This window comes from Lactuca saligna, chromosome 5 (genome assembly GCF_052625555.1).
Source record: "Lactuca saligna cultivar CGN05327 chromosome 5, ASM5262555v1, whole genome shotgun sequence".
Taxonomy (NCBI): Eukaryota; Viridiplantae; Streptophyta; class Magnoliopsida; order Asterales; family Asteraceae; genus Lactuca; species Lactuca saligna.
In genome coordinates, this window is record NC_136421.1 from 234589415 (window position 1) to 234607221 (window position 17807).

At 33.7% G+C, this 17807-nt stretch overlaps 3 protein-coding genes across 4 annotated transcripts; 1 reads left to right on the forward strand and 2 right to left on the reverse strand.

The window, feature by feature from the left end:
• Positions 1–227: 227 nt before the first annotated feature.
• Positions 228–6080, forward strand: LOC145046397 (uncharacterized). Of its 2 annotated transcripts, XM_078994685.1 has the most exons (10): positions 228–537; positions 606–771; positions 870–1010; positions 1714–1827; positions 2201–2967; positions 3105–3323; positions 3428–5145; positions 5240–5392; positions 5462–5711; positions 5800–6080. In XM_078994685.1, the coding sequence occupies exons 7-10, from the start codon at positions 4054–4056 to the stop codon at positions 6078–6080; spliced, it is 1776 nt and encodes a 591-aa protein (XP_078850811.1). In that variant the 5' UTR covers positions 228–537; positions 606–771; positions 870–1010; positions 1714–1827; positions 2201–2967; positions 3105–3323; positions 3428–4053. The 2 variants fall into 2 exon arrangements, with proteins under 2 accessions (XP_078850811.1, XP_078850813.1); XM_078994687.1 differs by lacking the exon at positions 228–537 and having other exon boundaries at positions 586–771.
• A 6777-nt stretch (positions 6081–12857) lies between these two features.
• On the reverse strand, positions 12858–13442 carry LOC145046389 (uncharacterized). The gene has a single exon (XM_078994678.1). It carries the CDS (start codon positions 13440–13442, stop codon positions 12858–12860), a length of 585 nt encoding a protein of 194 aa, XP_078850804.1.
• Positions 13443–13493: 51 nt separating this feature from the next.
• Positions 13494–14993, reverse strand: LOC145046390 (uncharacterized). Its single transcript, XM_078994679.1, has one exon. The coding sequence runs from the start codon at positions 14991–14993 to the stop codon at positions 13494–13496; it is 1500 nt and encodes a 499-aa protein (XP_078850805.1).
• Between the last annotated feature and the right edge of the window lie 2814 nt (positions 14994–17807).

The window sequence follows — 17807 nt, forward strand, 5'->3', positions numbered from 1 at the left end:
ATATTTTTTTCAAATTCAGAACATTTATTTTTCGTACTTAAAGACTCTAAAATTGTTAGGATTATATATATTATTAATTGTTAAAAACTTGGTGAACTGGAACCTTTGCCAATTCTCATTTTTGCCACATTTTTTCTTTCATTTACTACTTTGGTCACACCAGTTGTTGTACTCTTTGTTTCTTTTTACTTAGCCGTCACTTTTATTTAAAAAGTTTTTTTTTAAAGACCGCCTTAAAAATTTGGTGATCGTTCTCTTCTACACTACTTTAACACCTTTATGTTTCCACCAGCCTTACCAATTAGATGCAAGAAACCCTTCTCCAACCTTCTTCTACTGGACCTTCACCCTTGCTTATGTCTATCGTCTGGGTTTGATTGTTTGACTTAATTGCGCCATTTATGTGATGATAGACTTTTGTGTTTCTTCAGAAGAAATCGTAGCTGATGGTAAGGACTGTGAAGAATCATCATCACGAAGAAGAAGAGGATGACGAAGATTTCATTTGGAGAACAACCGAGGGCTACTCACAGAAAGGTTTTTTTCCTCATAAACATATACATATTTTTTATAATTGAAATTGAACTTTTCAATTGAATGTACAGATGGAAAGATATATTCTCTCTTGCTTCCATTCCACTTCTGAATGACACACAGGCAAGCTCATCGCTTTTTTCCGGATGTTAGCCCATATTCTTGCCACCACCATCATATTCTATCATCTGGCTTTTGGTTGTTGGCTTCTTGATTTCGATCGTCATGCACAATTGGGTAGTAACAATCATAATCCAACCCCTGCTCCAATCTTTTTCTTTGTTCTTATTTCTAATTTCAAGTTCAAGACCTCAATATTTGTGTGCTTTCTGCAGTCGTGGATTTTCCATCTTGTGTGAAGTCAACGAAGAAGACGAAGGCCGGCTCCGCTGCTGGCTGTAGAGATTTCTGTTTTGGTGGTATCTCTTACTACCTGTGGTGCCCAATACAGTCCTAAATTCGATTTATTAGAAAAGGTTAGCAATCAGCATAATGTATTCAAACGATGCACTCCAAGTGTTTGTGAAAATGCCAATATCATTATTTTTTATTAATATATTGTGTGGCTGAGGAATCCAAAAATCCTTCTATAATTCTTACGAGTGAAATTTAACACCATTTGAAAGTGGTCCCAAAATTGAAAGGAATATGTGCAATTAGGACCAAAATTCCAAAAGTAAAAGTTTAGGTCTAAAGATTGCAAAAAACTTATGGAACTTAGACCCTTAGTGTTTAAGAAGTAAGTGGAAGCCATAAACGATTTCACCCACACCTTCAAAATCGCTGATCAGGTGCTAATTTGTATACCACATTCTTCACAAAATGTCTAAAATACCCTTTTCTTTATTTGGTTTGATGTAATTTCATTTTTTTTGTTATGTATAGTTTTTTTTGCAAGCAAAGGCAATATGTCCTTTGGATCCACTTGTGTATAATGAGCTTGAAGTTGTTGCTTATCATATGAAAGAGTACATATTCTTTACTCCGTTCTTTATTTGAGTAAACCAAAAAACTAACCATTTTGCCCTTTGGTGTATGTAGTATGTTACTTCTTCTACCTAAAATCCAAAAATGAGTATTTTGTCTGAAAAATATTCTTATAGCCAAGTTTTGTTTCAAATTTCGTTGACTTTTGGTTTTTTTTTAAATGACGCTTTTGCCCGTGGTTAAATTTTATAGGTATAAAAAGGCTGAATGGTGATCTAAAAAGACTTTGGCTCACATACCATCACCATTAAGCGAAATGTGGGAATCAACTGTGGTTAATCTTGCTCATACTTCAAGAAAACTCAAGTAACTTCGTATTTCATTTATTTTCATAATCGTTACAATTTATAAAAACTTATTATTTATAAAAGGTATCATCAATACATTTCAATTTGATATTTTTTTTTGTTTGTTGTTCTTTGAGTATTTTTATGGCCTTTTTTGAAAATCCAAAATATTTTTTGGTAGTTTATATGGATTTTAAAATTAGCATTAATATATTCTTTTGATCCTTGATATTCACCCTAATAAAAATGAAACATACTTTAAGAAAAAAAAATTGAGCTTTTTTCTAATCGTATTTTAGCGAATTTTTTGATGAGTTTATCGTCACCATCTGCTACCATTGCCATTACAATTTGTTTTTTTTGCCATTACAATTTGTTTTTTTTTTATTTAGTTTTAATTTTGATTCGCCATGAGAGCATACCTGTTCTACTTCCTTGAAGCAAAGTGAGTACATAGCACCCATCAAGATAGATGAATTGAACAAAGGTTGAAGATGTCTTGCATTTGCAAGTTATTTATAATTGGTAAACCTCCGTTCCTATTTAAGTTATAATAAATATAATACTTTATGGTTGTTTTTGTTATTTTATAAAGAATACAAGTTGAAGTTAATCAATTAGTGTTTTGGAAAAGTGAACAAAGATGAAAAACAGGAAACATTATAAGTTGTCTTTAATAGAAATGGAGCGGGAGTTTGGGTGCTAAGCAATTCCTTAAAATAAGAGTAGGACAAATGAAGGTGGAACCAATCCCACAATAACTATCTTTTTTGTTTTATTGTTATTTTTGTTGTTTAATAGTTAATTATGAATTAGAATATATTTTAATTTAGTAAATCAATTAATTTATATATTTTATTTGAATCATTACCCCCTCCAATTTATCCAAATATATTTTTTTAATAAAAAAGATTATATCTTTTTAAGTAAATCTTTCACTTTTTTCAAACAATTCAACCATGGAATGGAATCTCAGATTCCAATTCCATCAGAATTTGAGAACCAAACGAAGTTGTGGAACATGAATGAGATCCTTCCACCAATAAAGAATAAGATTTTTATTACTTTTAGGGTAAATTACACGGATGGTCCCTGTGGTTTGGGGTAACCTGTGCGCCTGGTCCCTGAGCAAGATTTTTAACTCGGATGATCCCTAATGGTAAAATTCATAACCCTCCTGGTCCCTCACTTAACATCCCGTCTAGTTTCTCCGTTAAAACACCCCACGTGCAAGGCACGTAGGGGTATTTTTATCTTTTTAATATTCTAGTGTTAAAACACCCCACTTGCACGCAGGGGTATTTTTGTCTTTTTAATATTCTAGTGTTACCGCCATGTTGTATACGAAGAGGCGATCATTTTGCTCTGTACTCCATCTTTTCATTCAGAAAACCCAGAAAAATTTCAACATTCCGATAAGAAAACCCTAATCGTGATATCTTCTCCTCTAAAACGCAATGGTGTTGTGGCGTATACGTGCAAATATGGAGGAAATCGATGTTGGACGTCGTTACTGTAAGTATTCTCTCACTCTCAATCTTCTATAACTTGGATTTTGTTGAAACCTTATCTGAAGTGGGCTATTTCACATGGGGGCATCCGACAATCTTTTCCATTAGGTTATACCATGGTGGAGAGTTCACCAAATTTCCTGGAAGAAAGTACATCAAAGGAAAACAAACGTATATAGACTTACTCGACATGGATACTTTCTCAGTGCATGACATTGATGAAATGATGGAACAGTTAGGCTATGTTGATGAAGGTATACCTTTGTACTATCACTTTAAACGACCTTTTTCAGATTTAGATTTCGGGTTATTTGCTTTGGGTAGTGATCAGGATGTGAGACATCTGGGTACCTTCATTTCCAAGCATAAGTTGATTGAAGTCTATATTGAGCATGGAAAAACCCAATTACATACGTACACAATGTCCCCAAATCAAGCAAAAGTTCAAATAAAGGAAATTATTGAACCTCCATCATGTTCTTGTAGGCTTTTCTTAGATTGGTATGATACTGGGGAGACAAATGTTGTTGGGGATGCTTCTAAAGAGGCTAATGTAATGGACGTCACTGGAGATGACAATATGGACATAACTGATATATGAGGATAATAACAAGGAAGGAAATCCATGCGTTGAAGTTGAAATTGGGGACAAATTTGAGAACACGAATGAAGTTGAATTTAGGGATGGTAACAAGGGTGGAGAAGATCCATGGTCTGAATTTGAAAGTGGGGACATGTTTGAGGACATAAACGAAGAAGAATTTGGAAGTGGGGACAACTTTGACGATGATAGTGGTTATAAATCCAGTGAGTCCGATGATATAGACTTTTATGTTGACAATGACAACATCTTAGATGATGTAGAAGTTGACATGAATGATTTCAATGATAACATTGATATGGATGCAGAGTGGGTTGGAGGTATGAATGACAATGTGGTACAAGAAGAGAATGAAGTTGGAGAGCTTAATGAAGTACTAAATAACGAGGTACTTTTGTCAGGATCATCTTCGGATGAAGGTCCAGTTGGTCAACGAAAGAAGACCATCAAAGCTATCCAACGAGCTCATGAGAATGATGAAGCAAATGTTGCTGAACCATTTTATATCCTTCAAACCTTTAATACAGCCCAAGAGTTTAAAGAAAGAGTTAAAGTCCATGCTATTGAGACAAGAAGGGAACTTGGTTTTGAAAAAAATGACAAGAATAGGGTAAGAGTTGTGTGTAGGGGGACAATACCAAAACTGGGAAACTTAGACAAAAGTGGGGAAGGTCAACAAGAAGTCAACAATGAAGATGAAGAGAAGTGCCCGTGGAGCCTCTACGCTAGTAAATGGAAACGTGATATAAACTGGATGGTCAAGTCTTACAACAAAGAACATCGTTGTCTCCAAACTCGGAATGTTAAAGCGTGTACTTATAAGTTTCTTGCCAAAAAGATTACAACTCAGGTGGAATCTAACCCAACTATTCCAATTCGTGCTTTACAAGAACAACTGCAACGTGATTACCAAGTGGGACTTTCCAAGATGAAAGTGTTTAGGGCTAGAACTGAAGCTCTCAATCAGGTGCGAGGGGATTATGTTGGTCAGTATGCTCTATTGAGAGACTATGTTCAAGAACTTCAAAAACATAACCCAGACACGACTGTAAAGATTGATGTAGAGAGTGAACCAAATCCAAATTCAGAAACTAGAACTTTCAAGCGCATATACATCTGTCTTGGTCCTTTAAAAAAGGGATTTGCTGCTGGAAAAAGAGACTTTCTTGGTCTCGATGGTGCTTTTATGAAGGGTCCATACCCAGGACAAATACTTTCAACTGTGGTAACCTTTTTTCATATGAACTACATTTATATTATAAAAAGTTGTATTTTAGGTTATTGATGGTGCTTTAATTGTAAATTTTTTACTTATGTAGGGAATTGATGGTAATAATGGGACATATCCACTGGCTTATGCTGTTGTGGAATCTGAGAGTACCAACTCATGGACTTGGTTTCTAACTTGTCTAGGGGATGATTTGGGTTTAGGAACAAACTCAAATTTTACGTTTATGACAGACAGACAAAAGGTATTAATTCGAATATCAAATTAATACATTATATATGATATACTTTTAATACAATTTTCCATTATATAGGGAGTGTTACCTGCTATAGCAAAGTTGTTTCCATGCGCTGAGCATCGTTATTGTCTTCGTCATATCCATGAAAACATGAAAGCTAATTGGAGGGCAAAGCAATTCAAAGACTTGCTATGGGATTGTGCAAAAGCATCTACTATTCAACAGTTTCAACGATCAATGGAGGAACTTAGAAAACTTAATAATGATGCGTATGAGTGGCTTAAAAACATTCCTCCTCAACATTGGTCTCGTTCACACTTTACAGGTAGATTTTAATGTTAGATCATTAGTTTGTAGCTGTGCAATATGTGTGAAACTCTAAATAGCTCATACATATTTTAATGATTTATTAGGTAGAGCTCATACAGATGCTATGCTTAACAATATGTGTGAATCTCTAAATAGCAAGATTGTTGAAGGTCGTGATGTACCAATCATTACATGTTTGGAGTACATTAGAGAGTACTTAGTGAAGAAAATTGTAACTGTGCAAAAGGAAATTGATAAAGCTGTAGGTCCCTTGACTCCTACAGCTACCATATGGGTTGAAAAACTGAAGAAAGAGGCTTCACAATTAAGGTCTATTTTCTGTGGGAATGGGAAATATCAAGTCAGTAAAAATCTTTTGGAATAGTTTGTGGTAGATATGGGCCAACAAACATGTTCGTGTAGAAGGTGGGAACTAATAGGGATACCATGTGCACATGCAATAGCATGTATGTGGGAGATGTTGAAGAACAAAGAAATTGATAAGATACCCGAACATTGGGTCCATCGAACGTATTGGTTAGAAACATGGAAGAATATGTATTCTTTTACAATTCACCCAATCAATGGAAGGAACATGTGGGAGAAGTCTACATGCCCTACAACCTTACTCCCTCCAAAACACCATGTGCCCATTGGAAGACCAAAGAAAAAGAGAAGGAGATCTGCCATGGAGGTTGAGGATTTGGTGAAAGGTAACCAATTGTCAAGAGCACAAAAATCAGTGACATGTTCTAAGTGTAACAAAAGTGGGCATAATGCAAGGACTTGCAAGGGACAGAAGGCTGGTGGTTCTCAAACTTCAAGGAATGTTGGTGGATCACAAACTTCAAAGATTGTTGGTGGTGATGGTAGTGAAAAAGTGAAGGTTGGAAGTGAAAAAGTGAAGGCTGGTGGATCACAAACTTCAAGGAATGTTAGTGGTGCTGGAAGTGCAAAAGTGAAGGATGGAAGTGCAAAAGTGAGGGCAAGTGTTAGCAAAAAAGGGAAAGGTGTCCCATAAATGTGGCTTTTAGGTGCTTATGTATTGTTTTGGTTGATGTTGACAAACATTGTCTTCTTTTGAACTAATTTATGTGTTGTGATGGTTATGTTGATTGCTTTTGAAAAACAATGGTGTAATTATAGTATCCAGTTTTAGAAATTTACTTTGCCTTTGAAAAACAATGTAATCTTTTGATTGCTTTTATTTTGGTTATCTGTTTTGCTTATTTTGGTCATCTGCTTTTGGCATTGCTTTTATTTTGGTCATATGTTTTGCTTTTATTTTGGTCATCTGCTTTTGTCAATGTAATCTTTTGATTTCTTTTAGCAATGTAGTTTAACCAATGTCCCAAGATACATCACAAATTGTAAAATACAATCAAGTTCAACAAAATATCATTTTCATTGATAAAAGGGTACCCTTGATACAAATAAGATTCATTACAAGGCATTGTAAACAACTGCAACTACTTCAGTTGATCTTAAAACTAACACTACAACTTGTAAACAACTATCCCAAAAAACAAAAACCAACTGATTATTAACAATGCCTTCAGATTCCGATTTTGGACCTCAAGTTCTTGAATTTGGATTTCAAGCCCCTCATTTTTTATTTCCGCCTCATGACCATGCTTTTCTTCATCTACCCACTTAATAAAGCCAGACCTTGGTCCCTGTACTGTGAATAGCTTCGATTAGCACATACACATACTAGGGTTACAATAGAAAATCCCCCAAAACAATTCCAGCATCGTACCTCTAACGGGCAAGCATAAAATGCCCTACCTGGGTTTCTTTTCGTAGTTGAAGTACGTATAACGCCTATCGCACCACAATTGCATTTCACCATGTTTGATCGGCTGTGAGAAGAAAGGTGGGAGGAGAAGACTGCGATTGAGAAAGAAATGGGGGAAGAAGACAAATAAACCATGTTTAAAGAAGACTGGGTGACATGAAAAGACAAAAATACCCCTACGTGCCTTGCACGTGGGGTGTTTTAACGGAGCAACTAGACGGGATGTTAAGTGAGGGACCAGGAGGGTTATGAATTTTACCATTAGGGATCATCCGAGTTAAAAATCTTGCTCAGGGACTAGGCGCGCAGGTTACCTCAAACCACAGGGACCATCCGTGTAATTTATCCTTAATTTTAATTTATCTCGATGATCGGTTCTAGTATTTTGATTATGCATCGTTTTTCCACAGATTACACCTAGCATGGAAGGTTCTATAGATATTGTTTCTTCTGGTCGTGGCTTGCAACAAATGGTAAATCATCTCAAAACATTTTAACTTTTTGGGTTCTTTTCTAGGGTAAAATACACTAAATAGCAACATACTTTCAATTATTTGTTTGTCATATGAAGACCCCTTCTATATATGTAATATGTTTTGATTAATATTATAGTATGTTCCACCATTTGGTATAACTTGAAATTCGAAAAAAAACAAACACAACGCCAACAGCGCGCATGATTCCCCTCTAGTTTAAAATCAATTGATTTTAAAAGGCATTTTTAAATAACCCTAGGGAGGAGTGTTTCATAAATTTAATTAGTTAAAATATATAATACATGACTAATATGGTAATTAACCATTATCTGAATTTTATCAACTCCTATAAAATATCTTTATCTCTACTAGCTTAACCTAAAGATTTCATCCCCTTCAAATAACCACTATATCACCGTCTCTCCCACCATTGGAACCGGACCGGTTCGGAACCAGAACCGGTATTACGATAACAAAAGAATCAGTAATCGGACTGCCGGTTCCAGTACCGGTTCCGGTCTCGGTTTTTGGTTATTTTTCCAAACAAGAACCGGTTAAAAATTAGGTGAAACTAAGGAGCTTTTCGGTTAAAAATTAGATGCAACTAATTTAGATGTAATTCATAATACTTACAAGTTGTTAAGTTGGCTTCCAAAAAAACATAATACTCAATAATTAAGTTTCAAAAAACATAATATTCAATAATCAAGTTTCAAAAAAACATAGTACTGTTCAAAAAACAAACTCATCCCCACATATCAAATTTAATACAATTCAACCAATCAAGTTTAAACCAAAACAATTCTTCTAGCTATCATCTACTTCTCCATTGGTCTCTTTCCCATTGATTTGTCATTGCGTAAAGCTTCCTCAATCTCTATATAAAACACAAAACAAAAATGTTGTTAGCATTTACTAAAATGTAAAGTTCGTATAAAAATATGACAAGAATTGAAAGTACAAAATACTCATAGCTACTTCATCGTCATTTAAAATGTTGTCCACGTTATCTATTATAGGTTTTCTACTCTTTCTAACACAATCTTGGGTACACAACAAAGCTTCAACTATCACGTTCGATAAGTTAGCACGAGAGTCGGTTAAAACTCTACGCCTTGTGCTAAAGGCAGACTCTGATGCTACAGTTGAGATTTGTATCCCCAATATATCTGTTAAAAAATAAGTTATTGTTAAATGTAACATCATTAATTATTAAAAGAAATATGAAATATTAAAAAAAAAAAATCAATACCTTTTGCCATTCGAGCAACTATCGGGAATCTTAAACCATTAAGTTTCCACCAACTTAGGATATGAAAACTTTTGTTGTACATAACCTGGGGCTCTTTCATATATATAATTAATTCATTTTCCACTGCATCCAAGTTGTCACCTCCACTATTAAGGAAGTTGCCAAAAAAGTCATTATCATCATCACAATCAACGGATTGTTGAGAACTTTGTTGTTTAGAAGACCCGCTCATGTCGTATTTTTCCAAGTAGGTCTTAAAAAATTTCTCAATCTTCCTTTCGACCTCATAAAGCATTTCATATGCTTTCAATTCTATCTCCGACTTTGATAACTTTTCATCCTTGGAACCAATCATTTCTTTAAAAGTATACAACAATAATTGAGACTTCATTGTAGGATCTAGCAATATTGCAAAGTAAACATAATCACTCATCTTTGCATAGTCGCCCGAATATTTGTCATATTTGTCCTTCATGTTGGGTATCAAATGAACAAAGTTGACTTTGGTTGACCATTTTTTAAGATGTAGGTTCACATCTAAGATTTCCCGGATTAATCGATGGACTAAAGGTTTTGTTGAAGCCAAAACGTTAAACTTTTCAAGAAAATCCACCATCTCTTTTATCCCCTCGAAGTCCAAACGATTCAATACTCTTTGTAGATCCTTTTCATACGATTTTTCTATCAAAATTCAAAAATATAAACCAATTAAACTTGCATATATAAATAAATGAATTTTTTTTCATTGATATATTGTCTTTCAAGGCTTGTATCTAATTTCATATTTAACCAAAATATGATTTTAAAAGTCTAAACTAGAAGGCAAGATCTCCCTACCATTAAGCGCGTTAGTATATTTAATAAATGCTTCATTTTCAACATACTTGAATGGTAGTTCACAAATGGTAAAAAAGCCTAGTAATGCATGTTTGATCCTAGTGTCATCATGTTTCCATGTTTGTACACTAGTCTCACCATTTGACTCCTTCTTAAAATTCAATTTGGCTTGCTTTTTATCATGCTTTTCTTTATTGTCCGGGTTTAACTTGCAATTCCTCCGATGTTTGTTCATATTAGATGTCCCGTTTCGATCCGTATCAGCTTTAAGTATTTTTTTTACAATGAATACATTCCACACTTTTTCTTCAACACCATCATCCTCTATAATCCACATCGGCTCAAACGCTACCCAACAAGGAGCGGTTCCTTTACCATTATTCCTTGCTCTTTCTCGTTTGCTAATAATTGGTTTTGGCACGCCTCCATTCCTTTTTCGTTTCTTAAGACTTGGTTTTGGCACATCTTCTTTTTCGGATCCATCACTAATATTATTAACTACTGGAGGTGTATCATCAATAAAGTCATCTTCATGATCCTATAATTGCAAAATGAGTTCAAATGAAAAATATATTATATATCATCTATCAAAATGAGTTCAAAAATATATGATATATCATCTAACAAACCAAGCATCATTCACATCAAACCAATTAGGAACACAATAATGACATAATCAAGTGACATTAAAATAACGCATGTACTCTTCTTCACATTACTTATTTACTCGTATATCTATTCAATACCATGATGCAAATGAAATAGAACTCATGGACTAAAAGTTATAAATAGTCATCTCACATTTTAAAACTGCATAATCAACACGTTGTCATATGCAATTATCATTGCTTCAAATGCAATTGATAACCAACTTAATTTGAAAATTTCACAGTTTATAAGGACTCTATCTATTGCTTAAAAAACGCTACAATGAAATTAATTCTTAAAATTAAAATATTACCAAATCGTCCGGATATAACCTTGAAATTAAAATATAACCAATTTTTAAAACAAATCAAATACTTGGGTTTCATCCAATTCAGTATTAACCCAATTACTTGAGCTTGGCTTCACCATTATTGATATTTGTTGAACCGATCGTTATTACCCAAGTCCCAAGTAAGAACCGAGAGTTGAGATTAGGAGTGAGTTGATTGTTAATTCCGTGAACTTGAATCTGTGAATGAGTGAACCTATGATCGTCGATTACCCAAGCAAGAATTGATTTTAGGAATGGATTTTGTTATGATTGGCCCAAGCAAGAATTGATTTTTTTTCTCACTAAATGCCGCCGATTTACATTTGTATTCTATAATGATCGGCCCCTTAGGTAATTTAGGAAAGGATTTTGTTAGTTAGGATTTAAGATAATAAGAAAAAAATTTAAACTAATGATGGGCCCTTTTTGTCTTTTAAACTTCCGGACCGGTTCCGGTTTTTTAACCGGTTTTAGAACCGGGACCGATTTTGTTATAACTAGAGAACCGCTATATTAAATCATAACTGGTTCCGGTCCGATTCCGGTCCGGTTCCGGTTCCAGTTGTTCCAACGCTCATCCATATCATCTTTCTACCAACCCTAAAATCAAACTCCACCACATATGTGATTTGTTGTCAATGACACAACCTTTTTGAATCTTGGGATAATTCCTCCGAGGAAGGTGATGGCGAAAAAGGTACATAGATAAAAACATCCTACATACATACTTACATATGACTCACTTGCTAAATTGTGAACAATTTTTTTTCGCCTTTTGTCATCCCACTTAATCAATCGCTCGATTAATAGAGATGTAACTCTTAACTTTTCAACCTAAATGCTTACAACTATATTCATTTGCAACCAATAGAACATTTCAATTTTTTTCATTAATAAATTATATTCTATTATTATTTTAGTTTTAATGTTAACTCTTTATTTTTTTGATAAAAATATTGAGCAAAAGCTACTTTTATAACAATAATGTTGGTAAATTAAGTGGGTTTTTAATTCATAGTAATAAATAGTAGTAGTTCTAAGAAATATAAAACTAATAGATATATAATACATTAGCTTGAAAACCAAGGCACACCTTGTATAGGGCCAGGAAAAGTCGTGCCCCCCACCCCTCTGAAATTTTTGTTAAAGATAGCCATACAAATTCAAAAGATTTAACTATAGGCATGTTCTTGACAAAATTAGCTTGTGACACCTCCTGATTTCTCTAATAGTCTAATTGTCCCTCCTCCTAATAAGTCAGAGTAGAAGTCAAAATTGATCGTATCAAAACCTTACCCAGTTTCACCCTCATTGTCGCTGCCTCAGTCTTGCCTATTGGAGTTGGATGCCTACAACTCACCTGGACACCACCTGGTCTTGCCATTCACCACCACAATAGGTTTCCACATATAACAATCCATCAATCATTGGTTTCATCTCTTTTTGAAATAGTAGATTTGGGAATTAGAATTCACAAATCTCAAACATTTGATTTCTAATTTTGAATTTATTGAATTGTTCATGAGTTAGGAATTAGGAATGCTCCTTTTCTTTGCTTGTTGTTGTGATTAGCAGTGACGGAGCTTGAACATATAGTTAGGGGGGCCGAAAGTAAAAAAAATCTAAGATAAACGTTCTTACACAAAAAAAGAAATCAATATTTTTCAACATTTAAACACCAAAATACCTAAAGTTACCATTCTTACATATAAAAAACCCAATTTTTTTTAACAATTAAACATCAAAAATACCTAAAAAAGAATTACAATTCAGTCCAACGACCTTTAAGATCTTTAAAATCATCAATTACCGACTTCGAATCAATGTTTTTTAGCAATTTCCCTTTCTATGTAAACCACCAAATTGTTTGCGAGAAAGTCATCCGACATCTTATTGCGGAGGCGGTTCTTGAATATTTTCATTGCAGAAAATCCTCTCTCTGTTGTTACGGTAGAAACGGGAAGTGTCAAGATTAACCGAACCACTCTATAAAGCAAATAATACGTCTCACGTTTCTGAGTTTCCACAAGTCCCTTGCATAGGTCAGCAATAGTTGATACACCACTTAGCCTAGGATTCTTTGCCGTATCAATATTAAAAATCTCCAGTTGATATCGTAATTGAATTCTCTCTTGCTCCGTAAAATCTTCAGGATAATACTTCTCAACAAGAAGACAAATCTGATCAATGTTAATCACTTTAGGGTATTCTTTTGAAACTAAAGTAGAACTAAGACGTAACAACTTCATCGCCTGATCATTAAATCTACTATTCAACTCATGTAATTGTTTGTCCAATGTGGATGTAAACAAATCTACTCGATAAAAATGATCAAAAGTAACATGATTATCTGTTTTTCGAGGCCGATATCGAGTAGAAGTATATGGAGCATTCATATCCGACATATTTATTTGATGTTTCACACAAAAAAATTGTACCTGTGCAAGTAAAGAATCTCACCCGTTGTTTCTAAAATCATTTAGACCCTCATTTGTTGGTGAAACTAACTCCATGGCATTAAGAATATCCTGGGATTTCTTTTGTAGAGCTTGAGAAAGTATATCAGTTTTTCCCATTAGTTCCTTCATCAGGTGAAGAATAAACACAAACTCAAATGATTTCAAGTAACAATAAGCGGCATCAGCATCTCCGCGTTGAGAATAAGTAGCAGATGTGTCATCAATTATTCCTTGGAGCACAACACAAGTACAATCAAACATGTTAAGCAAACTACAAACAGAACAAAGATGAGAACCCGAATGTATATCACTAGCTCTTGTTAATGTCCCAACTTGATTCAATCCTTTGCCCGATTCAATTTCACCAAGTTCCAATAAATGCTCAATCTCAGTTGCCTTTGCTTTTTGTAATTCATCATGACGCTTACTAGAAGCACAAACCACATTAATTATAAAAATTAAGTTTGAAAAAAATTGGTGTACACGAATAATTTCTCTTGAAGCAGCCACCAGTGCTAGTTGTAATCTATGAGCAAAGCAATGAACATAATATGCATAAGGACAATCCTTACGAACAAGTGCTTGTAATCCATTCCATTCCCCTCTTATATTACTAGCACCATCATACCCTTGACCACAGATTTTACTAACGTCAAACTGATAGTGTAAAAGTTGTCTCCACATATTTGTTTTCAAGGTTAGCGATAACGTATCCTTGACATGAACCAAATCCAAGAATCTTTCCCGAATGATCCCTTCTGCATCAACAAATCTCAAAACTATGGCCATTTGCTCTTTTTTAGACTCATCCTGTGACTCATCAACCATGACACAAAAGTATGAATCCCCCACTTCACTACGAATATGTTTTCGAACTTTATTTGCAATAATACTAAGAATCTCTTTTTGAATTTCTCCAGAAGTATACTTTGAATTATAAGGAGCTTTCTCTACTATAACATTTGCAACTTCATCATTATAATATGCTAGAAGTTTTAGTAGTTGGAGAAAATTACCACAATTTTTGGAATTAGGACTTTCATCATTTCCGTGTAAAGCACAAGCTTGGAATGTTAACCAACGAACTGTGTCAATTGAAGCTTTTAATCGTAAATGATTCTTCAATATTTGCGCCTCATTTTGCTTCCCTATAATATTTTCAATGTGTGCTTCTTGGCTCATCAAGTTTTTAGCAAATGCAACTGCATTTCTATGTTGTGAACAACTAATGTATTTCAAGAATGCACAATTTTTCCCGTCATTAACTTTTTTCCAATTGTCAAATCCTTTAACAGTAAATGCATCATAACCATGACATACACTTGGTTTATCATTAAATATATAACAAATAAAACAATAAGCTGAGTGTGTTGTTGGAGAATATTCTAACCAATTAGGGAAAATGTTGAACCAAAAGTATTGGAATCTACGAGGATGTTTCTTTGATCCTTTAGCATGATACTCTTTAAGACGTATTTGGAAAGGTCCTAAAGTCATATAAGCTCATCTTACTTCTTCTCTTAAATTAACCGGATAGTCCCACATTTGTTTTCATGTAGCAGGATCTCTTTCTAGTTTCTTAAGATCCACCTCATTAGGATTTGATTGTGTGGCTTCAGAAATGTCATTCTCTTGTTGATTTCTATGTTGTTGTGGTTGTGGCTCACTTGTTGAAGCTTTTTGACGTTTACTCTCATGATTTTCATTAAGTGTTTCTTCATCATCACCCATTCTTTTGAAAAAGGAATGAATGGTTTTCATCTTGCCCATTGTATCTATAAAAAAAAAAGCAAAATGTATGAACAATTCATTCAAAATCTACCAATTAACTTTAGTTTTTGCAAAAGAAAACATATAACACTGTTTAAGATTCTAATTTCTTGATTCTAAATTCCAACAACAATAAAATAGAGGAGAAATTCAAATTAATTAACAATCTCAGCTCATTTAAGACAAACAACAAGCAATTGGAGGAACAAATCAACAATCTTAGGTCATTTGGACTATTGGACAAACAAGAAGCAATTGGAGGAACAAAGTGTGTGAAATCATTCGACTATGTGAACACTTAACTATGAAATTCCCACAAGACCAAAACAAGCAATTAAGCAAATTTACAAATGGAGACTGAACAGTGAACAAGATTACACGAAGGAAAACATAACATTGTTTGAGATTCTAATTTCTTGACTTTTTGATTTTTCTTCCAAATTACACAATAACACAAAGTCACAAAGGAAGAACAGAACTTACAGAAGGAAGAACAGAAATTTACAAATGGAGACTAAAGATTTTTTCTTCCTGATTTTTCTGTTAGTTGCGGCCGGCTATTACGTCTGCTGTGGTCTGTGGAGGCTGCCGGAGGCAGAGTGGGCGTGAGGCACTGAGGCGTCTGACAACTAGAACAGCGACCAATGAACTAATGAAGAACATATTCAAGTATTCAACGGATTGACGGAAGATGAGGATTGGGATTTGGGGTTCGATACTTCAATTCGTCGTAAGTCCTTCACGAGTTCACATCATTCCGATTTGGGCAAGAGGGGCCAAAGCCCATTTTCCATACAACAGGGCCTATATCTCAAAAAATGATACATAGTTGGACTACTTTTAACCTAAAATTCAGAAAAGGGGGGGGGGGGGGGGGGCAAGACCCCTCCTGGCCCTAAGAAAGATGCGTCCCTGGTGATTAGGTCTTACGAAACAACTAATTTCAATTTTAGTTTTTACTTTTCACAATCTATTATATGCATTGGTGATTGTTAGTTTGTTAGTTGTTACATATTCTAGTTCATTATGAAAATCGATTTTAGTTTTTAGTTTTTACACACTGTTATTGGAGTGATTGCAGAATTATGTTAATGTTTGTCTAAAATAAACTAATGAGTGATGAGTCTTACTTCTTTTGTCTAATTTTTTATTTTTATGGAATCGGTTGTTCTACAATTTTGAGATAAAACCATTGATTATTTTTGTTGTTTATTTGCTGTAAAACCTCAAATTAACAAAAAATTGATCCAAAACTAGCTTACATAATATTGATTTAATTTTTTTCCAAACAAGTAGTAGTTTTTTATTAATAGAAAATAATAGTTATAATAAAATAAATTAAAAATATCATAAGATTTGAAAAATATATTATGTTAACTTGAAAAAATAATTGATATTTTAAATATTAACCGTATGATCAAAATTTGAAAAATTATAATTTAATTATTTTTAAATTAATTAACCATATAAATAACTAAAAGTAATATTAAATTTAAAAAAATACATTTAATTTCATTCAAATGCAACTTAAATATTAATTAATACCAATGAGATGTCATCCTCAAAGATGTCTGTTAAACATAATACTAATTAAAATTAGTATATCTATATTTTTTAGAACGGTTAAGTATAAATAAATAAAAATTGTTTTTCATATCCATGATAACCAAGGTTTTAGATAACGTAAGGTGTGACTTGGCGGCAATGTCAAGCCTCAAACTTTTCCGAGCTTTAGCGAGCGATGTCCTTTGTAAGGCGTGACTTAAGGCGACAATTTTGTATATATTTAATATTTTTATTTGTATTAACTATTAATCTATTTTATACACATATATGGGTTAATGCGGCATTTTAGTAAAGTTTGGCGGTAGACACAAGTTTTGGAGCCATGGCGAAGCCATGACGAACTTTTTAGAATCTTGATGGTAACCCACAATTGAAGTTATTAGGAATTTGAGATGTTGTGATCTCATATATAAATATTATAAATATTTAGCATTTTAAAGTTACTATTAAAAGCAAGGTTCTAAAAAGTTCGTCATGATTCCATCATGACTATCTTTGCTTTAAGGTTTGTACATGTAGCTAAGCTTTATTAAAGCATCTTCTTAACTCATACATGCATGGTTGTCAAAATCGCGATCCTGATCGTAGGATCGTACAATCTTACGATCTTAGGTATGAAAAGCGAGTCGGATCCTAAATGGATCGTATTTGAGGTAGGATCGCTGGTAAGATCGTAAGTTCATAGCTAGAATCGTAAGATTGGGATCCGATCCGATCCGATCCTACTTTTCCTTTTTTTTTTTTTTGCAGATAAAATTTCTTTAACATTTTATATCTTTTACCCTTTACAAATTTACTGTTTACCATTTTGTGTTGTGACTTATAACTAATATTTGGAAGTTTGTTTAACTTTTGAACGAAAAATCGAATATTTAAAATATTTTTCATGTTTTAAAATTATAAATTAAAAGGGAAAATGACTTAAAAGCCCAACGAAGTTTCCAAACCGTTTAAAAAACTCCAAACATGTTTTGT